The sequence below is a fragment of the Oncorhynchus nerka genome, linkage group LG6, assembly GCF_034236695.1.
Source record: "Oncorhynchus nerka isolate Pitt River linkage group LG6, Oner_Uvic_2.0, whole genome shotgun sequence".
Lineage (NCBI taxonomy): Eukaryota > Metazoa > Chordata > Actinopteri > Salmoniformes > Salmonidae > Oncorhynchus > Oncorhynchus nerka.
In genome coordinates, this window is record NC_088401.1 from 33,759,827 (window position 1) to 33,786,786 (window position 26,960).

The 26,960-nt window shown below is 44.1% G+C and overlaps 1 protein-coding gene across 3 annotated transcripts in view; it reads left to right on the forward strand.

The window, feature by feature from the left end:
• malrd1 (MAM and LDL receptor class A domain containing 1) overlaps positions 1-25,796 on the forward strand; it is a 132,443-nt gene extending 106,647 nt beyond the window's left edge. Inside the window, exons 22-34 of one of the 3 annotated variants that reach the window (XM_029661494.2) lie at positions 2,586-2,769; positions 7,164-7,292; positions 7,514-7,675; positions 9,820-9,977; positions 13,124-13,325; positions 13,945-14,226; positions 14,583-14,708; positions 16,216-16,282; positions 21,560-21,657; positions 21,920-22,016; positions 22,289-22,349; positions 23,262-23,363; positions 23,449-25,796. In XM_029661494.2, the coding sequence (XP_029517354.1) occupies positions 2,586-2,769; positions 7,164-7,292; positions 7,514-7,675; positions 9,820-9,977; positions 13,124-13,325; positions 13,945-14,226; positions 14,583-14,708; positions 16,216-16,282; positions 21,560-21,657; positions 21,920-22,016; positions 22,289-22,349; positions 23,262-23,363; positions 23,449-23,547 (1,767 nt within the window). In that variant the 3' untranslated portion in view covers positions 23,548-25,796. Of the gene's footprint in view, positions 1-2,585; positions 2,770-7,163; positions 7,293-7,513; positions 7,676-9,819; positions 9,978-13,123; positions 13,326-13,944; positions 14,227-14,582; positions 14,709-16,215; positions 16,283-17,998; positions 18,758-21,559; positions 21,658-21,919; positions 22,017-22,288; positions 22,350-23,261; positions 23,364-23,448 lie in introns of those variants that run through there. The other 2 variants (XM_029661495.2, XM_029661496.2) reach the window with 2 other exon arrangements.
• Positions 25,797-26,960: the final 1,164 nt, after the last annotated feature.

Below are 26,960 nucleotides of genomic sequence, written 5' to 3' on the forward strand. Positions count from 1 at the left end.
ATTTGTTTTGCTAATTTATAATAAAAATAATAAAAACGAACACATTTGCATAAGTATTCAGATCCTTTACTCAGTACTTTGATGAAGCAACTTTTGGCAGCGATTACAGCCTTGATTCTTCTTGGGTATGACGCTTCAAGCTTGGCAAACCTGTATTTGGGGAGTTTCGCCCATTATTCTCTGCAGATCCTCTCAAGCTCTGTCAGGTTGGATCGGGAGCGTCGTTGCACAGCTATTTTCAGGTCTCTCCATCTCTCTATTACTTTGCTCTGTTCATCTTTCCCTCGATCCTGTGCCTTTTACTGAAGAGTGGCTTCTGTCTGGCCACTCTACCATAAAGGCCTGATTGGTGGAGTGCTGCAGAAATGGTTGTCCTTCTGAAAGGTTCTCCCATCTCCACAGAGGGACTATGGAGCATTGTCAGAGTGACCATTGGGTTCTTGGTCACCTCCCTGACGAAGGCCCTTCTCCCGCAATTGCTCAGTTTGACACTGATTGCTCAGTTTGACTTCTAGCTAGGTGGCTAATGTTAGCTGGCTTGCTAACATTTGCTAGGCTAGAGGTTAGGGTTAAAAGTTAAGGAGTAAGGTTAAAGGGTTAAGGTTAGGGTTAGGGGAAGGGTTGGCTAGAAGGATTCAGGTTAGGGTTAGGTGAAGAGTTAGTATAAATGGTTAGGGTTAGGGGAAGGGTTTGCTAACATACTAAGTAGTTGCAAAGTAGCTAAAACGTAGTAAGTAATTGAAAAGTTGCTCATTAGGTAAAATGCTAAAGTTGGCCGTGATGAGATTCAAACTCGCAACCTTTTGGTTGCTAGACGTTCACATTATACGCCCCCACCCATCTACCTCGAACAACCACCCTCCTTTCGTTTTTGCCTTAAGTAACCATTTGTTTTATGTAACCATACCAAACGGAAAATATCAACCTAAATGGAGTGCCTCGGATTTACGTACAGAATAATACTGAACACTGTAAGACCAGGTTGCACAACCAGTTGAGAACGGCCCTCTCCTGCTACTTGACCCTAAAACTAGGCTATGTGCTTTGCGATGTGTTGGCTACTTTGTGCATGAGTTCTCTATTGTACTACATAATTGATGCAGCGTACTGTATACATCCGCTACACTACTTTGATATGCATGAGTGAGGATTAAGAAGTGAGTATACACAATACCCACTGAAAAACTAAGTGTGTATGTGGCTTATTCCTGCGTATAGCCCCCACTACACCACTGAGACCAACTTTCCTACTGCATTAAAGGGGTGATATAGGGTTAGTATATATATAGAGATTTTTTTTTTAAGTGAAGTGACCACTGAATCCCAAATTACCCCCCTTAACCGCAGAGGGATGAAGAAATAAATCCAAAAGCTAAATTATGCCTGATTGGACAACTGAATGGGATGTTCTTTATTACTGTGTGGGTGGAGCAAATATAAGAAACAAATACTAATGTATCTATACATGTAATCTAACATAGTTAATTAAGACAGAATAACTAGGGCCCAGAGATTTTCCTGAACACCTATTATACGCTAGGGTCTGGTTTAAACACACACACACAGTCAGGAAAAACTCTTGTCCCTAAACTAACATTAGCATGTTTAATGACATTTTGCCTGATTTGACTGGGGAAGTGTCCAACTGCAACTCCACAGCATTATGTTCAAAACCTGAGAATCTAGTCTGTCGTGATATGCAGTACCCCGCTCTAAGTCGCATTCATAATTTCAGCTTTATTAGATATCATTCAGTGCCTCTGCAGTACCATGGGAAAAGACACAAAGGATTTACCAACTAATGCTATTGGCCTGGATTTTAATCTGTTCCATATGTGGCATGAGTCTAATACATTAAAGATGACTGGGTTGAGTCCCAAATGGCACCCTATTCCTTAAATGGCAGACTACTTTTGACCAGAGCCCTATGGAATAGGGTGCGATTTGAGACTCGGCCTGGGAGAGAACCGGCCCGTTACAGATTTAATAGGAGGTCTAAGGGCAAGAGCATTCATTACTGTGATGTTATGCTAATGTGACTATAATGACTCTTCTTAAATGACCTCCGTGCTACTCAGCGGCGGAAAACGTTCCATTACTCGGCCTCAATTCAATGCAACCTCATATTCTGTACTCCTCCATACTGTATGTGATTGAATGATCTGGGCTCTGTATGATTACATTACAGAATAATCAGCAGTGCTGTACATTTTCATATAGTCACTTTTGAATGACTCCGAGTGGGTCATTTATATACACTATATAGGTTATAGAACCGGGCTCTCAAACCCTGCTCCTGGTGAACTACCCTCCTGTAGGTTTTTGTTTCAACCCCAGTTGTAACTAACCTGATTCATCTTATCAACCAGCTAATTATTCGAATCAGGTGTGTGAGATTCGGGTTGGAGCGAAAACCTTCAGGACGGTAACACTCCAGGTCGAGGGTCGGAGAGCCTTGCGGTAGAATAATCAATGTACAGCGTCCATATTATGACAGCCTCAGCAGGAGTTCTCAATATGGACAGCGTACCAAAGTGTGCTATGGAACATTGTGTTTGACCTCTCTGCGCCTGACCTCTCCACAGACTGAGAACAATGGGGTGACGGAGGTGTGGAACAAGACCGGGAACCAGGGGGAGGAGTGGAACCGGGCAGAGGTTCCCCTGCGGAAGTTGAGGAACTTTGAAGTGGTCTTCGAGGGGATACGCTCCAGAGACGTGAGCGGAGGGGCTGCGCTGGATGACCTCCTGTTCAAAGACTGTGACCCCAGTAAGTGAGCCATGCATCCACAACGTGAACGTTTTCCGTACAACAGGTTCTACGGTGTCCATATTAGGACACAGCCTCAGTCTCATCAGGACTTCTATCACATCTTTATACATCTCTGTCTTATATGTCAATACACACGTCAGGTGTGTACTGTCTTTCTCGGGAATCTCCTATCAGGATTGGATTTGTTACTCCTTGTACTAGGAGTTACTCCTAGAGATACTCTTGGTACTGACACAGTTCTGCAATGCACAATGTAACTTTCTCTTGGAACGGCTCACTCTAGTCTTGTCTTTGAAGATGTTCCGGACACAGAACATGACTCTAAAAACCATTCTCCCTCGAATCAGGGATTAAAATGTACAAGTTCATTAGAAGTGAACAGAAGTTCATTGGCTAGTTCCTCCGAAGCCCCCGGGATCCTCTGACAATATGGAAATAAATATATAATTCCCTGGCATGAAAATAAATGGAATTAGTTTTAAGTCATGTCAGCTTCTATGCCTTGAAATTGGAGTTGAACCCATTGGAATCTGTAGAGAAAAGCAACAAAAGGCCAGACTAGCACCTGAGGCTAGATTCACTTTTAATCATGTGGATAAAGGACATTCAAGTAGTCCAGCAGCATCTAAATGTGCATCGCTCTTCAAATCAAATCAAGATGTATTGGAAAGCGTACACATACAGTATTTGCAGGTGTTATGGCAGGTGTAGCAAAATGCTTATGTTACTAGCTCCAACAGTGCAGTAGAATGTCTTGCAAATACAATACAAATCCTCAAATAAAAATAAAACATCTAAACAAGAAATCAAGAAATAACTATCTAGGTAGATACACTATATATACAGAAGTATGTGGACACCCCTTCAAATTAGGAGATTCGGCTATTTCAGCCACACCCATTGCTGACAGGTGTATAAAATCAAGCACACAGCCATGCAATCTCCACAGACGAACATTGGCAGTACAATGGCCTTACTGAAGAGCTCATTTCAACGTGGCACCGTCATAGGATGCCACTTTCCCAACAAGTCAGTTCGTCAAATATCTGCCCTGATAGAGCTGCCCTGGTCAACTGTAAGTGCTGTTATTGTGAATTAGAAACGTCTCGGAGCAATAACGGCCCAGCTGCAAAGTGTTTCGGCCACACAAGCTCACAGAACGGCACTGCCGAGTGCTGAAGCACGTAAAAATCGCCTGTCATCAGAAGAACTGTTTGTCAGGGAGCTTCATGAAATGTGTTTCCATGGCCCGAGCAGCTGCACACAAGCCTAAGATCACCAGGCGTAATGCCAAGCATTGGCTGGAGTGGTGTAAAGCTTGCCACAATTGGACTCTGGAGCAGTGGAAACGCATTCTCTGGAGTGATGATTCACACTTAACCATCTGGTAATCCGACGGACGAATCTGGGTTTAACGAATGCCAGGAGAACGCTCAAATGTGTAGTGCCAACACTAAAGTGTGGTGGAGGAGAAATAATGGTCTGGGGCTGTTTACATGGTTTCCGGCTAGGCCCCTTAGTTCCAGCGAAGGGAAATCTTAACGATACATCATACAATGACATTCTAGACAATTCTGTGCTTCCAACTTTGTGGCAACAGTTTGGGGAAGGCCCTTTCCTGTTTCAGCATGACAATGCCTCCATGCACAAAGCGAGGTCCATACAGAAATGGTTTGTCGCGATCGGTGTGGAAGAACTTGACTGGCCTGCCCAGAGCCCTGACCTCAATCCGATCGAAGAACTTTGAGTTGAATTGGAATGTCGACTGCGAGCCTAATCGCCCAACATCAGCGCCTGATCTCACTAATGCTCTTGTGGCTGAAAGAAAGCAAGTCCCCGCAGCAATGTTCCAACATCTAGTAGAAAGCCTTCCCAGAGGAGTGGAGGGTGTTATAGCAGCAAAGGAGGGAGCAACTCCAAATGAATGCCCATGATTTTGGAATGAGATGCCCAATGAGCAGGTGTCCACATCCTTTTGTGGGAACCTTTTTATTTTATTTTATTTATTTATTTAACCTTTATTTAACAAGGCAAGTCAGTTAAGAACAAATTCATATTTACAATGACAGCCTACCCCGGCCGGATGTGATGCAGCCTGGATTTGAACCAGGTACTGCAGTGTCTTAGACCGCTGCACCACTCGGGAGCCCACCTGCATACAGGTGTCCACATACCTTTGGTAATTTAGTGTACATAAAAAATGGACATGGTGCATTCAAATTGCCAAATGCAAAACGCATATGTGTTCGTTGTCCATAGCTTATGCCTACCCATACCATAACCCCACCTCCACCATGGGCGGGAATTTACAACATCACCAAACCGCTTGGACTCCCAATGTCATACACATGGTCTGCAGTTGTGAGGCCGGTTGGACGTACTGCCAAATTCTCTAAAACGACGTTGGAGGTGGCTTATGTTAGAGAAATTAACATGCAATTTTCTGGCAACATCTCTGGTGGACATTCCTGCAGTCATTGCACGCTGCCTCAAAATTTGAGACATCTGTGGCGTTGTGTTGCCAAACTGTACATTTTAGTGGCCTTTTATTGTCCCAAACACAAGGTGCACCTGTGTAATGATCAGGCTGTTTAATCAGCTTCTTTACACGCCACACCTGTTAGGTGGTTGGATGATCTTGGCAATGGAGGAATTTGACAGTTTGACACACTCAACACACCAGCTGCTGTGTGAGGAATATAAGCCACCTGCTTGAATCTGTAACACCCCCCACCACCAGACACATCATCAAAACCAACATCAAAACAGCTTCATTTTCTCAGATTAAATCTGTTATTTAGTAGTAATGATATGGGAAAAAGATAAGTGTAGTAGTATAATGGAGGTGCCTTCAGAAAGAGGTGCCTTCAGAAAGAGGTGCCTTCAGAAAGAGGTGCCTTCAGAAAGAGGTGCCTTCAGAAAGAGGTGCCTTCATAAAGAGGTGCCTTCAGAAAGTATTCACACTCACACTTTTCACTCACACTTTTTCCACATTTTGTTGTGTTACAAATTGCGCTTAAAAATATATATATTTTTTTATCTACACAGAATACTCTGTAACGTCAAAGTGGAAAAACATATTATATATTTTTTAAAGATTGATGAAAAATAACACACTAATATTGATTCGATATATATTCAAGCCCGTAAGTCAAAACATGTTAGAATCACCTTTGGCAGCAATTACAGCTGTGAGTCTGTTGGGATAAATCTCTAAGAGTTTAAGCACACCTGGATTGTACAATAATTGCCCATTTATTCTTTTTTAAACTCTTTAAGCTCTGCCAAGTTGGTTGTTGACCATTGCTAGACAATCATTTTCAATACTTCCCATAGATTTTCAAGCCGATCTAAGTTAAAACTGTAACTAGGCCACTCGGGAACATTCAACATCGTCTTGGTAAGCAACTCCAGTGTATATTTGGACTTGTGTTTTAGGTTATTGTCCTGCTGAAAGGTGAATTTGTCTCCCAGTGTCTATTGGAAAGCAAACAAAACCAGGTTGTCCTCTAGGATTTTGCCTGTACTTCGCTCTATTGTTTATTTTTATCCTAAAAAACTCCCTAGTCCTTGCCGATGACAAGCATACCCATAACATGATTTAGCCACCACCATGAGTATTACTTTCGTGCCTTAATGCAAACAGAAGTTATGTTTTTGAATATTTTTATTCTGTATACACTTTCTTCTTTTCACTCTCTAATTTACAGTGCTATCAGAAAGTATTCATACCCTTGACTTATTCCACATTTTGTTGTGTTTCAGTTCAAAATGAATAAAAAATACAATAAATCGCACCCATCAACACACAATACCCCGTAATGACAAAGTACTTTTTGTTTTTTGAAATCTTTGCAAATTTATTGAAATCTAAATGACGGAAATATCTAATTTACAAAGATATTCACACCCCTGAGTCAAAACATTGTACTAGCACCTTTGGCATACACACACACACCTCTGATCCACCTGATCCCGGTCTCTCTCGTGTTCTGTACTTCCTCTTCTCAAACAAGTGGCTGAACTGCAGGAGGATGCTTTGACTGTGGTCCTAGTTTGTTGTTGTGTAAACGGTCCTGAACACTGAGGTGTGTGCTTTCCTCTGTTAGGCTTCCTGACTGCTCAAATGCTCTTGCACACACCTTGAGAACACGTCATCCAGAGCTTCACCTCATCTCAGCACACACTCTCTGATTCTTATTCAGGAACATTGTCTTTTGATCCACTATGGGGGGAGGGGGGGAGGGGGGGTTCGTTCAGCTTGGTAGTTGGCTCACAGCAGAAACAGCCTCTAACAGAGGAAACAGCAAAGGCTGTCTTGTTATGGTGAAAGACATCCGTGTATGTTTTGAACATGTGCAAGCGTGTTTGTGTGTCTGTGTGTGGTCCAGGTGCAATGGTGCCAGCGTCATGTCCGGCGGTCACAGACTTTGTGTGCCAGAGCGGTGACTGCATCGAGTCCCACCTGGTGTGTGACAGCAAGGCCGACTGTGCAGACGAGTCGGATGAGGTAGACTGTGGTGAGTAGAGCTAGCTCTGGTCCAGGGAGTTACGTGCGGCTTGCTGATGGCTCAGAGTCAGCAAGCCGCAGGGAACGCCCTGGACCAGAACTAGGGAGTACTGAACTATACAATAGAGAGCTATTAAGGAGTCATCTGCAACTTTGCTATTTCTTTGCCCTCTCTATCTTTCTCACTCTCTTGCTCTTCCTCCCTCTACCCAATCTCTCTCTCGCTCCCAGGCTACATTGTAGGCCTACCAGGTGCCTGTAACTTTGACATGCCAAAGGATATGTGGGAGGAGACCTGCCAGCTGACTCAGGACCCTGATGATGACCTTGACTGGAGGATTGGTCAGAGGAGAGACACCCCAGGAACTGGACCCCCCTTTGACCACAGCCCTGGTCAGTACTGCCCTCCTTGGACATTGAGATTTTACTGACCACGCTCTGAAAAAAGCTGGGTTAAAATTTGGTAACCCAGCGCTGGGTAAATATTGGACAGAACACACGCTGGGTTATTTTGACCCAGCCAGTTGGGTTGCGTGAATAACCCAACATGTTGGGTAGTTGGGATTACCAAAACATGGGTTAATTTAACCATCACTTGAGATATATCACTTTCATGCTGGGCTGACCCAGCAGCTGGTTCTTTTTAATGCAATGTTATTTACAGGAGGCATGGCTTATTAGGGGCGTGGCTTTCAGACAGTTATTTTTTACTACCCGTGAGAGTAAATGTCATTCTTGATCATCACGTTAAGTTGGTACAACCCACGTTAGGTTGAACAACCCAACCTTTCTATTTTTAAAGAAAACAACCCAACTAATGTCCCCAACCCAGCATTGTCCCCAACCCAGCATTTGCACATGGTCTGAACAGGTAGAATAGCATATAACTTGAGTTGTTCCGGAACAAATGACCTGAAAAGGACAAATAGGTTGTAACTAACAGATCACATGTCCAGGGAAAACTCTGGGTTCTATACCACTACAGTAGTCGAATCCGTCCCAAATGCATCCCACCCTATTCCATATACAGTTATCTACTTTTGACCAGGACCCTATTTTCCCTGGTCCAAGTAGTGCACTGCAAAAGGGAACAGGGTGCTATTTGGGACATATCCATGGAGTATCATTCTGCCTGTGTGCCTGAGTTCAGGGAGTCCATTACTTATTAGTTCTGTATACCACACAGAATGCAATCTTCTGTGGCTGGTTTTAAGACGCTCCCAAAGCATTGGAGCAGATTGACAATGTTCCTGTGGCAATGAGAGGATTTCCGCACAGGAAATTCAGGCATTCTTCCGTTTATTAGGAATCTAAAGGGGTATTTACAGCTGTTTGGATTGTGTACCATTAAAAAAACCACGGTTGCCCAGGCTAGTGTTAGCCTGGACACACACCAAGTACAAAGCTGGCCTTTACACCATCCAATGATGCATTACATCACAACAAGTCGACCCATGAACTTTACAAGGACAATCGTTGTTATAGTGGAACACATTCATCCAGAATGTAGAGAATATTCCCTTAGGGCTCTGGTCCAAGGTAGTCCAAGGTAGTGCACTATATAGGGACTAGTGTATGGACACAAAATGCTATACCTTCTGGATGAATGTGTCCACTATAACAACGATTGTAGGTTGCCATTTGGGACGTAGCTCGTAGTGACTGGCCACCCAACTCATAGATCGTGGAGATGAATGTGGACACCAGGCTCTGTGGCACAGGCTGACCTTATGATCTCACTGGGGAAGGCAGATCAATGGGCCTAGCCCGCCGTATCACATACAGACAGTCAGGCCACACACGCGTGCGCGCGCATGCACACACACACACACACACACACACTGCTTAGATAGTCAATATAGAAAAGAGAGAATACAGAACATCACAGAAATGTGGTGGAAATCTCTTAGTTCCACCATCAGAATGGTAGGGGTGGAGAGGACATGCACCCCCTGTCATGCATTAGCTGATTTACCGTTGCATTTAAAAGCTGATTAAAAGTTTAGAAGACAATAAAAACCAGCACACAGCTCTTTCCTAGAATGAAAGAGACAGAAATGAGGAATAAAGAACTTTGAAGATTCTAGAAGATTCTCCAGGGAAATACAGAATTTTGGGTGGGAATATTGTGGTGTGGGACTCACCACGCATTGAGACGACCCCAAATCCCCTCTAGCTCATGTGGAAAACTCCTACTTAGTTCTGGCGTCGCCTCAGTGGCCTCTCAGTCTCAATCTAAGAGACTAAATAGAAGCAGATCAGAAGAATCCTCTCAGCACAGCATGTCTGCAGGAAACAGGCTTTTTAGACAGTAACACTGTCTTCACAAAATGTCCTTTGACTTCCAGTTGTTTTGGGTGGTCCGATACTGTTCACATTTAGGGCAGAGAGTTGTCATATGACTTTATCAGGAAATATTCTGGGTCTATGTTTGAACCTGTAAGCATAGCTAGTCTCCAACACATTCGATTTGACTCACTACTTGGAGAAATGACTAGAGACGTATGCGGTTGCATATTTCTCTCCATGATTCACAGGTGGAGAAGGGAAGTTTCTGTATGTGCACTCTGCCACAGAGAGAGAAGGTGACATCGCCAAGGTTACGACGCGGAACCCATTCCCAGCCAGTATTGGCCTATGTCACCTACGATTCTGGTTCTACATGCATGGATCAGACAGGATGGGGACGTTAAAGGTAGGAGGAAAGCTTAAAGGTGGTTCAGTATTTCACATAGATGGTTCCCCCATAACTTCCTTTGTTCTGTAGCTAGCTGTTTTAGGAAAACCGAACCATGGACTACCAATTCTCCTTGCCTAAAGACTCCTTTCAGGCTGAAGAACCATCTAACATTAAGTAGTAATCAATTTCCCCTTTAAGTCATGCCCTAATAAATACTTTTGTTGTAATATTTGTTCTGTCTTTTCCACTGGATAAAACTGAAGTTTGTTGCAATATCAGTTTAATCCATAGAACAAATATTACATCAAATATTATGGTTAAACTCAAATATACTAATTGATTTAAAAAAATATATGTATTTGGAAAAAATGTTTAAAAATTGTATTATTTTTTCTAAATTATATAATAAATAGGACTGGTGGTGTGATGTCACACATGCAGCTAACAAAAATATATGGAAATGTCTGCTCTACTCAAAATTACAACCAACTCATTTTAACGAAAAAAATGGAAAGTGGAAGGGGGAGAAAGTAAGGAACTTGTCAGTCGGCCCTGAATTAAAGACCAAAATTGGTTAAAGAAAATTGTGATGAATAAAAAAAAAGTATACCAGATGAATTTAAGGATCAAAAAATTGACAGCTGTGCCATATAGATTTCAAAATAGTTGGGAAGAGATTTTCAATGTACCGATTCAATGGCACATGGTTTATAAACTGATACACAAAACGATGCAGGTTTCAAAACGTATTCTTGCAACCAATGGACTGTTATCTATACATAGATAGATAGACGGACGGACAGATGGACTGATAGGGGATACAAAGCTCTGCAGATTTTGCTGCAAAGAGACGCCATTATTAGATCATTTGTTTTGGTACAGTCCATATGTAGCTTGAAGAATTGCAACATTTACCTGGAGCTAACTTTGCAAATAGCACTCCTGGGTTATTTAAAAAGTCATAGTCAATCGATCAATAATATAATAACGCCCTGAGCAAATATGTTTATCTTTAATTTACAATCTGTAGAAACTATGAAAATGGTTCAGAACTTTTGAAACATCACAGCGCAGTTGAAATATATGGCAAATACAGTGCATTCAGAAAGTATTCAGACCCTTTGCCTTTTTGCACATTTTGTTACCTTGCAGCCTTATTCTAAAATTGACAGTTTTTTCCCTCATCTATCTACACCACAATGCCCCATAATTACAAAGCAAAAACAGGTTTATAGAAATCAAATTCACATTCACGCATTCAGACCCTTTACTCAAAACTTTGTTGAAGCGCCTTTGGCAGCGATTAGAGCCTCGAGTCTTCTTGGGTATGATGCTACAAGCTTGGCACACCTGTATTTGGGGAGTTTCTCCCATTCTTCTCTGCAGATTCTCTCAAGCCCTGTCAGGTTGGATGGGGAGAGTTGCTGCACACCTATTTTCAGGTCTCTCCAGAGATGTTCGATCGGGTTCAAGTCCGGGCTCTGGCTTGACCACTCACCAAACATTCAGAGACTTGTCCTGAAGCCACTCTTGCGTTGTCTTGGCAGTGTGCTTAGGGTCGCTGTCCTGTTGGAAGGTGAACTTTCGCTTCAGTCTGAGGTCCTGAGCACTCAGAAGCATGTTTTCATCAAGGATCTCTCTGTACTTTGCTCGGTTCATTTTTTCCTCGATCCTGACTAGTCTCCCAGTCCCTGCCGCTGAAAAACATCCCCACAGAATGATGCTGCCACCACCATGCTTCACTGTAGGGATGGTGCCAGGTTTCCTCCACACGTAATGCTTGGCATTCAGGCCAAAGAGTTCAATCTTGGTTTCATCAGACCAGAGAATCTTGTTTCTCATGATCTTAGAGTCCTTTAGGTGCCTTTTGGCAAACTCCAAGTGGGCTGTCATGTGCCTTTTACTAAAGAGTGGCTTCTGTCTGGCTGCTGTACCATAAAGGCCTGATTGGTGAAGTGCTGCAGAGATGGTTGTACTTCTGGAAGGTTCTTTCATCTCCACAGAGGAACACTGGACCTCTGTCAGAGTGACCATCGGGTTCTTGTTCACCTCCTTGACCAAGGCCCTTCTCCCCCGATTGCTCAGTTTGGCCGGGCGGCCAGCTCTAGGAAGAGTCTTGGTGGATCCAAACTTCTTCCATTTAAAAATGGAGGCCACTGTGTTCTTGGGGACCTTCAATGTTGCAGACATGTTTTGGTACCCTTCCCCAGATCTGTGCCTCGACACAATCCTATCTTGGAGCTCTACAGACAATTCCTTTGACCTCATAGCTTGGTTTTTGCTCTGACATGCACTGTCCTTTTGTCTGATTAGTCCAAATTTGAGATTTTTGGTTCCAACCACTGTGTCTTTGTGAGACACAGAGTAGGTGAATGGATGATTTCCGAATGTGTAGTTCCCACCGTGAAGCATGGAGGAGGTGTGGGGGTGCTTTGCTGTTGACACTGTCTGTGATTTATTTAGAATTCAAGGCACACTTAACCAGCATGGCTACAACAGCATTCTGCAGCGACGTGCCATCTGGTTTGCACTTAGTGGGACTATGATTTGTTTTTCAACAGGACAATGACCTAACACACCTCCAGGCTGTGTAAGGGCTATTTGACCAAGAAGTAGAGTGATTGAGTGTTGCATCAGATGACCTGGCCTCCACAATCATCCGACCTCAACCCATTTGAGATTGGACTGCTGAGTAAAGGAAAAGCAGCCAACAAGTGCTCAGCATATGTAGGAACTCCTTCAAGACTGTTGGAAAAGCGTTCCAGGTGAAGCTGGTTGAGAGAAGGCCAGGAGTGTGCAAAGCTGTCATCAAGGCAAAGGGTGGCTACTTTGAAGAATCTAAAACCTAAAATATATTTTGATTTGTTTAACACTTTTTTGTTTACTACATTATTTCATATGTGTTATTTCATAGTTTTGATGTCTTCACTATTATTCTACAATGTGAAAATAGTAAAAATAAAGAAAAACCTTTCAATGAGTAGGTGTTTCCAAACCTTTGACTGGTACTGTAAATATTTACAAAAAATAAATAAGTTAACTGTAGTCATGGATCCCTGTCCTCCACACTCTGTGGTTGTTACAGTAAGTGTGTGTGTCCCTTGTTAAGCCACAGCTAAGTGACATTTATAGTGCTGCAATCTCACTGGCGTGTCACTCAGGTCTACACTGTCGGCTCAAGCGGAACTCGCCTGTTAATGTGGGCCGCCAGTGGTAACCATGGCGACCGGTGGTCCTACGCAAGTGTGATCCTGTCCAACACAACCCCCTTCAGAGTGACCTTCCAGGCAGAAGTGGGGGGTGACGTGTGGACGGACATCGCCCTGGATGACATCTCCTTTACCACTCAGTGTGTGGTGGGAGGTAAGAGTTCTCTTCTCTTTGTCATGTTCTCTCTCTCTCCCTTGCCCATTTCACTCCTCGATTATATTTTCTCTCTCCCTCTCTTCCATTCTCTCCTCCTCCCTCTGCTCCTTTCCTTTTCCATTTTCCTCTGACGTGCACTTCTCTCTCTCTCTTCTTCCCTGCCTCCCTCCCTCCCTCCCTCCCAATAAACGGGTTCCATTGTGCCAGGGGGAGTGTAGAGTAGTGTAGTGAACTAATGAAGCCTGTTGTTCTGCGGGCCTGTATAAATTCACTGTGGAGTCTGGGTTTGCCGCTGGGGGAGAGGAGAGAGCAATGGGGGAGAAAAGCAATTACATTTGTATTGTGTTGTCTTCACACACCCCTCCCTCCCCTTCCCTCCTCTAGCTACTGTATCTTACTCCGCTTCCTCTCCTCAGCTGTATACAGTCAACTCTATAGCACCCCTTTTTGGGCACAACTTTTGACCAAAGCCCTACATGCCCTAGGGGTAATAAGGTACCATTTGAGACGCAGACTATTGAGGATCATAGAGAACATTTAGCATTGTTGCGTTTGTTCATGTGTAATAGCTGGACCAATAAAGACGACATCAACTCCCATGTGTGTTTTCCCACAGGTCCTGTGACTCCAGAGCCTCTGACCTGCGACGCGGGTCAATTCCAGTGTGTCCACTCCTTCCAGTGTGTCCCTCTGTCCTGGAGGTGTGATGGGGAGGAGGACTGTGCTGACCAGTCAGATGAGGAGCAGTGTCCCAGCCTTGTCCCAGGCACCCTGCCCCCCCAGGACCACTGTCCACACCCTGACCAGTACCAGTGTTTAAACAACACCTGTCTCCCCTCCCTACTACGATGCGATGGAGTCTCTGACTGCCCCTACGGAGAGGATGAATACAGCTGCCGTAAGGGTCCTTGTGTGTGTGTGTGTGTGTGTGTGTGTGTGTGTGTGTGTGTGTGTGTGTGTGTGCGTAGGTGGGGATTATGTGTGTCTGTGTGTATGCGCTCACATGTGTGTAATTACATAAGAAAAATACAGTGTCAGAACTTGACATTTACAGTTAGAATCCATAAGTGTTTTCACAGCCTCACCTTCATACTCAGTTGTACATGATCATGGATGATGAAATCTTTTCATTTAAACCCGTGTGAGGGCTCCTCTTCTCTTAGCACTATTGTGTTAAATAATACATTGAAAGTGATTGAAAGCAGAGCTGACTTTCTCTATCTCTCGCTCCTCTGTCTCCCTCTTCCTCCCCAGCTCTCCAGCAGTGTGCGCTCGGGTCTCTGGTGTGTGAGAGTTCGTCCAGTTGTGTGCCGCTCCAGAAGCGTTGTGACCAGATCGTTGACTGTCTACCCTTTGACTCTGACGAGTCCAGCTGCCATGGTAACCGTTTCTACTATACTTTGTCCTTTCTCTCTATCACACTCTCTCGCTCTCACACCTTCTCTCTCTCACACCCTCTCTCTCTTTATCTCTCTCTCACACCCTCTATGTCTCCCTCTCTCTCTTTGTCTCTCTCTCACGCCCTCTATGTCTCCCTCTCTCTCTTTGTCTCTCTCTCTCTCACACCCATACTCTATCTTCGTCTTTCCTCCAACTGGACGTCTCAGCTTAGACTCTTTCCTCCAATATGTTTGAATTGCAGTACTTGAACGGCCTTTCATATTGTCTCCCTTTTTCTTATGTTACATGGTCTGTCAGATGGGGTGGAGGGTGTTGGGGGGGAGGGGGCTTGGAGAGGGGGGCCGGGGGGGTTCCAGTAGCTTTACTAACATTCCCAGGTTTTCTCAAATTGAAAATTCCCAGATTTAGGAAATCTTCCAACTAGGATTTCTGTAAACCCTGGGAATTTTGAGAAAGTTACCGGGATCTCCTGGCTCCCACTGTAAAGGTCCATCTTTGCATTTCCAATGTATTATTATTTTCCCATCTTTACTCTGTTCCATTTGTGGCTGTCAAATGTGCCAACTTTGGCAGTAATGACATTCTCAACTACAGCAATTCTGCCTTCAAAGCACACCTCATAGGTCATTCTGTGCAGTGCCAAAACCACTCTTCAAAACCTCAGCTCTTCTGTTGCCTTCGAGAAATGAAACCAAACGGAACCGCCCATTTGGTTGGAATCCGCCTGAAATGCAGCCCTGGAGTTACACGATTGGGGATTGGACAAATCGCTCCATACAGTGATTGGAGGATTAAGTGGATTCAGGTCTGAGATATCATTTCCAAAACCTTGAACAATCCAGATAAGCAATGCTGTTGAGACGAAAGTGAGGAGAGAGACACATAGAGAGAGAGAGAGGAGAGCATCGCTTCAGGAAAAAAAAACGTGCATTTCACAAGTGAACTCGAGAAGTGTTCCAATAACACGTTTCCATATGTGAAATCATGTGTTGTTCCTGTAAGGGAAGAGAGACAAATGTAGCGACAAAAGCAGTGGTGAAGGAAGTAAGGTCCAGGAGAAACCTGTAACATGTTGACACCCTCACTGAAGAGGTTTTTCAGAAAATACATTTTCAGAGGTTTTTCCACTTTGCTCTCCGGAGGCAATTCCCTGTCTCTCTGCCAGGCATGTCGTGATGTCAGAGAAACATTGTGGGATGCGTGGATCATATTTCCCATTTCCTAGGTGTGGACATGATTAACAGGTGGTGTCAAGAGAAGGAGAGAAGGGGGGCTGAGAGGAGATTGGGAGAATCGTTTACACCAAAAGAGCTGGGATGCATCCCAAATGGCACCCTAATGTAGGGCACTATGTTGACCAGGGCCCCATCAAAAGAAGTGCACTACAAAGGGAATGGGGTGTGATTTGGGACGTTGCCCTGGTCTCAACTGGCTCTGTACGATGAGAGAGGGGTGTTGTTGAAACACATGTTTGGCCTCGTTGCAGAATGCCCTCCGAGATACTGTCTGCATCACGGAGAGTGCCATGTGGAGAGGCATGGGCCAATGTGCATGTGAGTATGAGTACTGCAAACATGCATTCACATGGACACACACACACACATGCACACACTCACAACACACAAACCCCCCTGCCATACATATGATATACAGTGGATGCTATCTATTTTTATTTTCTCTTCCGACCCCTTCTCGCTACAGATCTCTCTCTCTCTCTCTCTCTATCGCTCTCTCTCTCTAGCTCTCTCTCTCTAGCTCTCTCTCTCTCTAGCTCTCTCTCTAGCTCTCTCCCTCTCTCTCTCTCTCTCTATCGCTCTCTCTCTATCGCTCTCTCTATCGCTCTCTCTAGCTCTCTCTCTCTCTCTCTCTAGCTCTCTCTCTCTCTCTCTCTCTCTCTAGCTCTCTCTCTAGCTCTCTCTCTCTGCCTTAAAACATGGAAATCCCATCAGTCTTGTTTCCAACCCTGGAAAAGACATGCTCGGCAGACCATGGGGGAATCTCGGTTTATCCCAGACGGATTTTAGAAGGGGGCTCACCTCTCATTTATCCGCCATGGACTAGCACAACGTTCCCAGAACGTTCCCAGAGGGATTTTGCAATGGACACTCGCTGGTCAATATTTGAACGTTCCCCCACCGCAAATTGTCTAGAGGGAAGACCGCGTAAGACCTTCACATTAGATTAATCCGTTGGATTTAGGGAGGCTAGCGTGACCCCGTGTGGAGTTCAACTCTCTTGTGGTCGCCCACCACACACACACACATTTTTTTTATCTTACACAAACCACATACTGGGCTAAGGAACTAGAACTTGAGATATTGAAGGGAAAGAGTTGACGACATGCAAGACAAGTGGTAGTTAACCGCTGTGAAATCTTCAATAAAATATTCTGCATTCGATAGAACGCCTAGTCTAAACATGAGGCAATATACTTACTATAGCTACCTGCTGATGTCAGCATAAAAGGGAACGTTCACCCAAATGACTAAATTCCTTAACCTGTAAGCAATCCATGGACAAGATAAGACAGCAATCCATGGACAAGATAAGACAGCAATCCATGGACAAGATAAGACAGCAATCCATGGACAAGATAAGACAGCAATCCATGGACAAGATAAGACAGCAATCCATGGACAAGATAAGAGAGCAATCCATGGACAAGATAAGACAGCAATCCATGGACAAGATAAGGCAGCAATCCATGGACAAGATAAGGCAGCAATCCATGGACAAGATAAGACTGCAATCCATGGACAAGATAAGGCAGCAATCCATGGACAAGATAAGACAGCAATCCATGGACAAGATAAGAGAGCAATCCATGGACAAGATAAGACAGCAATCCATGGTTTTGCTTACCTGACTTTGTTTACCTGACTACTGTAATTTGGGTGAACTATCTCTTTAATGTTGACTACTACCTGGCATTTCACATTCTTCCTGGTACCTGCACTCCAAAGCCACATGACTGACTGGAATATATTATGTGTCTTTTCCCACAATGCTATGTGAATGTCACATTGAGATGCAAATGGATCCACATTTTTTAAATCGGCCAAACTCTGCGGAGGTGATACTTCACTGGTGTTTGGCAGTAAAAATACTGTCTATTTCCCTCACCTCCCTTTCCCCTCTCTCTCTCCCCCTCCCTCACCTTTCTCTCTCTTTGCTCTCCTCCTTCCTGTTTCTCATCCTCCCTCCCGTGCTCAATCTCTTGCTGCCCCTTTCCCATTTCTCTCACTCTCTCGTTCATGATTATATAACAGACTGTGCAGTGCTGACCCCAGCATGTAGTGGTGCCTGGGGCCTATGTATGTCAGAGAGTCAGAGGTTCGGACTTAGCAGGTCATGTTGGTCCTCTGGGCAGGATCCTCCGAGAAGCTGGACCAGAGCCCAGCCTACAGTCCTGGCCAGCCTGCCACACAATATGGAAAGAGACCCTTTGGAATGAGAATATAACACAACTTAATGCAAGCAGTATGTTTTGTCCAGGAATGTTTGTTTTGCATTAGAAAATCCCATGTCTAGCCCACATGTCTACCCCAAAAACTAGCCATGGTATTAAGCAGATGTGGACTTGGAAGAGAAGTCCTGAATGAATGCGTTGTTTTCTCAAAGGTGGTGCCATGGAGAGGCACCTTAATCACTCAACTGAGGTGTCTGAATGAAGCTCCTTGTTCAGTCTACTGGTACTGTCCATGTAGGACTCTCCACATAAGAAGGACATTGTTTTCCGTTGAGGAGGCGCACCTCCTTACTTTCTTCCAAGCCTGTGTTCGTTCGTTCAGTGTGGACATTCAGTGTGACAAGCACAGTGAAATGTCTTGCTTGAAAGCTCTAACCGGCAGGGTAGCCTAGTGGTTAGAGTTTTGGACTAGTAACCAAAGGTTGCAAGTTCAAATCCCCGAGCTGACAAGGTGCAAATCTGTCGTTCTGCACCTGAACAGGCAGTTAACCCACTGTTTCTAGGCCGTCATTGAAAATAAGAATTTGTTCTTAACTGACTTGCCTAGTTAAATAAAGGTTACATTTTTTTTACAACAATGCAGTAATCAATAACAACGTAATACTAAAGATAACGAGGTTAAACTAAAAAATATATAGAAAAAAATATATAGAAAGAAGAAAGAAGAAGAACACTGTATACAGGATCAGTTCCAGTACATATTTCTGATGTGCAGAGATACTGGAGTGATAGAGGTAAATATGTATAGGAGGTAAGGTGACTAGACATCAGGATATGACTGTATGTTTTGTTTATTCCATGTGTAACTCTGTGTTGTTGTATGTGTCGAATTACTACGCTTTATCTTGGCCAGGTTGCAGTTGCAAATGAGAACTTTTTCTCAACTAGCCTACCTGGTTAAATAAAGGTGAAATAAAAAAATATATGATAAACAGTAGCAGTAGCGTATATGATGATTGTATGTGAGTGGGTATGTGTAGGGTCAGTATTAATGTATGTACATATTATGTGTGTGTGAGCAAGTGATGGAGTGTGTGTGTGTGTGTGTGTGTGTGTGTGTGTGTGTGTGTATGACCCTGTGAGTGTGCAGAGAGAATAAAATACTAAAGGTCAACTCAGATAGTCCTGGTAGCCCTTTTATTAGCTATTCAGCAGTTTTATGGCATGGGGATAGAAGCCGTCAGACTTGATGCACTGGTACCGCCTTCCATGGGGAAACAGAGAGAACAGTCTATGGCTTGGGTGGTTGGAGTTTTTAACACCGCCTGATAGAGAGGTCCTGGATGTCAGGGAGCTCTCCTGGGCTGTCCACACCACCCTCTGTAGTGCCAGGCGATCGAGGGCGGTCCTATTGCCATACCAAGCAGTGATGCAGTCAGTCAAGGTGCTTTCAATGGTACAGCTGTAGAACGTTTTGAGGATTTGAGGGCCCATGCCTCAACCTCCTAAGGGGGAAGAGGTGATGTCGAGCCTTATTCACGACTGTGCGGACTATTTTAAGCTCTTAGGGATTTGGACACCGAGGAACTTGACCTCCTCCCTGTAGGCTGTCTCATGGACGCCGGTGATCAGGCCTACCACCGTCGTGTCATCACCAAACTTGATGGCGGTGTTGGAGTCGTGGGTGAACAGAGAGTACAGGAGGGGTCTAAGCACACACCCCCGTGGGGCCCCAGTGTTGAGTGTCGGCGTGGTGGAGGTGATGTTGCCTACCCTCGCCACCTGGGGGCAGCCTGTCAGGAAGTCCAGAATCCAGTTGCAGAGGGAGGTGTTCAGTCCCAGGGTCCTAAGCTTGGTGACGAGCTTGGAGGGGACAATGGTGTTGAATGCTGAGCTGTAGTCAATGAACAGCATTCTCACATAGGTATTCCTCGTATCTAGGTGGGTGAGGGCAGTTGAGATTGCTTCATCGATGGATCTGTTGGGACGGTATGAAAATTGGAGTGGGTCTAGGCTGGCTGGGAGGATGGAGTTGATGTGTGCCATAACCATCCTCTCAAAGCCCTTCACTATTACAGATAGCATCAAGCCTTAAGAGTTCTTGGGAACAGGGTTGATAGTGGTAATCTTAAAAGATGTGGAGATTACAGACTGGGACCAGGAGAGGTTAAAAAATGACTGTGAATATACCAGCTGTTCTGCACATGCTCTGAAAATGCACCCTGGAATACCATGGGGCCCTGCGGCCTTGCGGGTATTGACCTGATTAAAGACTACTCATATCAGCCTCGAGGAGCGAGATCACCCAATCATCTGGGTTGGTGGCGGCCCTCACACCCGGCACAATGTTGTTGTCAAAGCATGCATAAAATGCATTGAGCCCGTCTGGTAGAGAGGCATCGTTGTAATCCGTAATGGACTGTAGCCCCTGCCACATGCGGCGCGCGTCGGAGCCCGTGTAATAGGATTCCACTTTATTCCTATATTGTCCTTTTGCTTGTTTGATGACTTTGTGGAGGTCATAGTGGGACTTCTTGTACTTGTTCCTGTCCTCAGCCGTAGCCTCAGGGTCGTCCTGTGATAGCTCTGTGTGTGGTAGCCCGATCCTATTTGGACAACGTTGCAGATGCATTTCCTAATGAAGCCGGTGACGGAGGTGGTTAGCTTGTCGATGTTATCAGCAGAGTACCGAAACATATTACAATCAGCGCTAGCAAAGCAGTCCTGTATCATAATCTCTGATTCTGGAGACCATTTCTCAACAATGCAAGTCACGGGTAATTCCTGTTTGAGCTTCCGCTTGTAAACAGGAAGCAAGAGTACGGAGTCGTGATCTGATTTGCCGAACGGCGGCCGAGGGAGGGCCTTGTATGCTTGCTTGTGGGTAGAAAAACAGTGCTCTAGACTGTATCACCCCTAGTGGATGGAAATGTCTTAATGATGCTGAATTAAAATCGCAGGCAACCAGAAAAGCAGCCTCTGGATGGTTGTAGCCTTGTACAGTTTCTTAAGTGCCAGATTTGTCATTTGTCTTGTCCTAAAGGGGAATGTATACAACAGCTGAAAACTCCCTCGTGTGGTAAAAGGGTCAGCATTTGACCATCAGCTATTTCAAGACAGGTGAACAATGGGTCGACACTTCTATTTGACTTCGACCGCACTCGAGTCAACACACCAGTTGTTGTTGATGAAGAGGCAGCTCACTCCCCCCTCAATTTTCCCAGACTCCACTGTCTGGTCGGCATGGTGAATGGAGAATCCATCGAGACAGAGAGCCACGTTTCAGAAAAGCAGAGAATATTTCAGTTTCGATAGTCCCATTGGTAGCAAATCCATCCATCTTGTTATCAAGTGACTGGCCAGTAGAATGGAGGGAAGAGGTGGCCGGTTCTCCCTTCACCTTAATCGTAACCCTTTCCAGGTGCCAGGATGGTTGGACAGGAAACCGTTGCCACGTGAGACCAACGCCCTCTCCCTCTTCCTCAATCTCAACGGCCCTGCCAGAGGATCCTGGACTAGGTAATATGGACATACTCTATTATTATATGAATTTAGGGTTGCACAATTCTGGTAACTTTATCCATCAATCGCAGTGGGACGTTTTCCGGTCTCAGGAGGGAATAAGCAGGATATACAAGAATCCTCCAACCAGGATTTCAGGATAACCTGGGAACTTTGGGAAACTTACCAGAATGTTGCAACCCCCTTTATGTACCGTAAGACTGTGTGAGTCTCTGGGGTGTTTATTGATTGTCAATCCATGTATTTGTCTCACCCATAGAGACTGTGTATTCTGGCATAGCCATTGGACTGACCCTGCTGATTCTTGGTATTGCTGTCTGTGTCCTGTTTGTATTCCTAAAGAGACACTCTTTGAAGTAAGTCACTGGTTAGGATGTTATTAATGTTGATGGTTATGACGTTGCTTTCATGAATGACGTCGGAAAATACTGTGATTTCACTCAAACACCTGTGTGAACTGTCTTGATTTTGACCTTTGTCAGCTCGGGGATTCGATCCAGCAACCTTTCGGTTACTGGCCTACCGCTCTAACCACCAGGCTACCTGCCGCCCCATTATTGCTGTTGTTGCTGTTATTATTATTACTGTTACAGAAAAATACGAAACCAATTTTTGTCTGCTTCCACAGCAAACGTGACCTGAAGGACTTTGAGGTGAAGGACAACCCAGCCTTTGATTGGAGGGCAGAGGTTAGCACACCCCCTTTCTCTGTTCAATGACAATCGAGCTCCCATATAAAATGTATCGTTCTTAAACCATATGATCTAGAATTCATTAGATACTCATTTAGTTTGTGTGTGGGTGGGTGACATCTTTCTCAGACGTGATTGTAATTGTGGTCAGTTGAATGTCTGCAAAGCCCTACACCTCCGCTTCTTCAATGATACGCATGTGTGCGCGTGCGTGCGTGTGTGCAATCATTCTCTCCTCTACCACCACTGAGAAGGTACCCTGCAGGGGAGTAGATGCCATCACAGCAATTTCGCTCAGGAGATGGCTGTCATTTTCTGAAGTGTGTTTATATTTGTGTGTGTGCGTGTGTGTTACTGAGCATTGGGCGGTAGTAAAAGTGGGAGTGATTGTGAGAGTCATCACTGTCACAGTGTCGATGACGGGGGTCACAGCATTGCACGCGTGTGTGCTGGCGTGCGCGCATTTGTCTCTCTGTGTCCGTGCGCGTGTGTGTATATGTGCGTGTGTGTGCTCAGTGTGTGCGCAGGAGGGTAACACAGAGGGTACCTCAATCACACAGGCTTCATACAGCGAGCAACACTCACTTTATCCACAGAGAAGTGGACAGGAGAGGAGTCTATGGTTGTCGCTCAAATGGCACCCTATTCCCGATATAGTCGACTACTTTTGATCAGAGCCCTATGGGCCTGGTCAATAGTGATGCACTATAGAGGGAATAATGGCATTTGAGACACAGCCTATTTGACCAAGGAAAAAGAGGATTGAGTTACTCACAGTGAAATGTTATCATGAGCTCACTCTGTATAAAGAGCAACCTTTAGAAATGAAAAACAAGTCCGAGGTATGGGTTGAGTGATTAGAGACAAAGGTAGTTCCTCTATTGTCTCTCACTATTTCTCTCCCTTCAGCTCCCTGGTCTGGGAACTTGCCCTAGACTTAACCCCAAGACGAGGGAGGGTCCTGGGCTTCCCATCAGTGTCTACCCCTGGAGGAAGGACGCTGAGTGGGAGGTAGGCTTCCATCTCTTGTTGACCTGTCTGCCAACTGTCTCACTGTCTCTCTGTCAAATTGTAATGCTGTGTGTGTGTTCTGCAGGGTCCAGTCCGGAGAGATGCCAAACTGTCCTTCCCAAACCCTCTGTACCAGTACCCCTCCACTGCCAATGGGGCTGACTGCAGCAGCTCTGAAGCATAAAAACAAAAAATACAACATACACTACTATGCCATAGCCAATACTCATGTCAACTTTACTGTATACGTTTGTGACCGACCACCTCGATTCGGTCTTGGGTAACAACATTTGAAATAGTTTTTTACATTGGATAAAAGTAGAGACTCAGAGCTAGAAGATGGTGTATCATATACTGCAGTTGAGGAACAACGGGAAAGTAATTCTGCTTTGAAAGTTGATAAACTTGTCACCCCACTTTTGAGAAAACGTCCCTTGAATGTTTTGGTGCACCTCCTGGAGAGCTCTTCTTTGTCTACACCCATTCAGGATCATTCACACCCTCTCACACCCCCCTCAGGCCATGTGCTAAACAGAGTGAGTAGTTTAGTAAAAAAAACAAAGGTTTCAAGACTAAAAGTGGTAAAAGTCGTAGCCTACAATAAGGAAACCTCCCGATAAAAATACACTTGATCTAGTCCTTGGCCTGTATCCTAATCTGACTTTGGTGCAGGTCATGTTATTCTTCACATTACCATCTCTGGTAAACACACATTATATCAAATAAAAACTTTTCTTTTGTCATATGCACAGGATACACAATGTGTAAACAGCACAGTGAAACGGTTACTTGCATAGTAGCAGTATCAAAAACAGATACAAATATTGTGTAATTATTAGATGACGCTTACCCGACACACTTGAGTAAATTGATAGGTCATGTGAAGGAAATGCTATAACCACCCCTCAGCCACATCTAGCTAAGTGGATGGGTCGCTATTGTCTAGACGTACAGCTAACAGAACGCTTTAACTAGCAAAAAATGTAACTAGAAAATTACTTTCTGACCAAATTACAAACTTATAATATCTGAAAATGTAGCTAGACTCTTTCCCTTATACTTGGATGAACGCTTCACTGCAGACTGGAACCATTTAACTCAGTTTTGTTTGTAGCTACATCAGTATTGTGTCACTCCGGTTCACACTGACTGGGGTGCGCAGAAAGTAGCACATCACTTTTTCCAACTGATCTGTCAATAGCACCTGCTAAATTCAGGGCATCAATGTTGTTGAGAAAAGTAGAAAAACTTGTGTACTTCTTGATGGCTAACGTTATATCTTCAAAAATTGTGTGGTAGAAAGGACTATCAACACATACTGAGCAGCTCACGTTATAGACATACGCATGCTACATGGCCGACCAATCCAAACTCATCTCCCGGTATGTTTAGCCGATCCATTATCTCAGCCAATCATGGCTAGCGGGAAGGTTCCTGTCTTTTTCCATGGCTAAACCAACTAGGCTCGTAATTTAACAATTTTATTCTCACTTATGGATGGATACAAGTTTGTTATTAAGGCACATGAGAATTGACATGTTCCAGAAGGAATTTCTAGCAAAAAAAAACACATTTAGATTTTTTAAAATTATGTTTACGTCCAAATACCTCTCCTGTGAAGTAGTGACGTGCGACATACGCCTAGTTTCCTAAAACAAGTTACATTGACTGAATCATCACCAAAGAACCAGTCACCTGATACGCTTACCGTAACATTTCACTCAATAGCTAAACTTCAACCTTGTCTTCTGCTCTCGGAACACGGACATGGTAGGAGTAACTATCTAAAAAAAAAACAGGACAGGCTGAGTTTAGCTCAGCTATTGAGTGAAATGTTAAGGTAAGTGTATCTGGTTCCAATGTCCATGTTCTGAGAGCAGAAGACAAGACATATAATAGCATGCTGTCATTTTAAATGGAATTCAATACGCTACTACGATTTTAGATTGCATCCTGGTTGTTTTGTATCCCATGGCATGGAAAATGAAGTTCACTTTGGGGTTATGGGTCCTCTTAGCAGTAATTGTCAGTCTATTATTGGCTCACAAAGACATACAGTTTTTCACGGTGTTATATTAATGGAAATCTATATACTATTTTCTTCTTTAGACCACATTATGGGAAACAATGAGTGTGCATGTAAGAGTCAATATTAATTTAACCTGGAACATAACTCACATTAGTTTTACCGTTCCAACCAGTGTGAACTGGATTTAATTTGACTCTCTTCCAGTGCATGTGGTGTGTATTACCAACTTGGGCATGTCCTGCAGCATAACGCCTCTTAAAGCACCGATCAAATGTAATTATAGTATGAACCTTTCATTCTGGACTTTATATTCACACCAATTTGACTGCATTTCAAATGTAAATGAAATCACATGAGTCTGAGATCGTCACGTTTCGGTAATAAAAAGAGACGGATGATCAAAACCAATGTTGTTATTACCTTCTCTCTCTCTCTCTGTCTCATTGTGCCCTTAGGATTGTGGTTTCTGTACTCCAACCAACGGTTGTTCTGCTCTGTTTCATGTGGTTTAATAGCTGCTGTCATTGGCCTTGCTATATGAGTCCAGGAGGGTCCAGATGGGTACAATCAATGACAATATCATGTCTAACATCTAGCAAATACCAAAAAAATATTCTGACTGGAATAGGTTGGCAAGCAAACATTTGCCCATTTATTCATTTCAACATGATTCAAGCTCTGTGAAATTGGTTGTTGATCATTGCTAGACAACCATTTTCAGGTCTTGCCAAAGATGTTCAAGCGGATTTAAGTCAAAACTCGGCCACCCAGGAACATTCACTGTCGTCTTGGTCAACAACTCTCGTATATATTTGGCCTTGTGTTTCAGTTTATTGTCTTGCTGAAAGATGAATTCATCTCCCAGCGTCTGGTCAAAAGCAAACTGAACAAAGTTTTCCTCAGGAATTTTGCCTGTGCTTAGCTCCATTCCGTTTCAACTCCCAGTCCTTAACGATTACAAGGTTTGCCAAACCATGATGCAGCCACCACTATGCTTGACAATATGGATAGTGGTACTCAGTAATGTGTTGTATTGGATTTGCCCCAATCATAACACTTTGTATTCAGGACAAAAAGTGAATTGCTTTTCCATGTTTTTTGCAGTATTACTTTAGTGCCTTGTTTCAAACAGGATGCATGTCTTGGAATATGTTTTATTCTGCGCAGGCTTCCTTATTTTCACTCTGTGTCAGTTAGGTTGGTATTGTGGCGTAACTACAATGTTGTTGATCCATCCTTAGCTTTCTCCTATCACAGCAATGAAACACTGTAACTGTTATGAAGTCACCATTGGCCTCATGTTGAAATCCTTGGGCGGTTTCCTTCCTTTCCAGCAACTGAGTTAGGAAGGACGCCTGTATCTTTGTAGTGACTGGGTATAGTGATACACCATCCAAAGTGTAATTAATAACTTCACCATGCTCAAAGGGATATTCAATGTCTGCTGATTTTTTTATTTACCCTTCTACCGATAGGGTGCCCTACTTTGCGTGAGCATTGGGAAACCTCCCTGGTCTTTGTGGTTGTATCTGTGTTTGAAATTCACCGCTCGACTGAGGGACCTTACT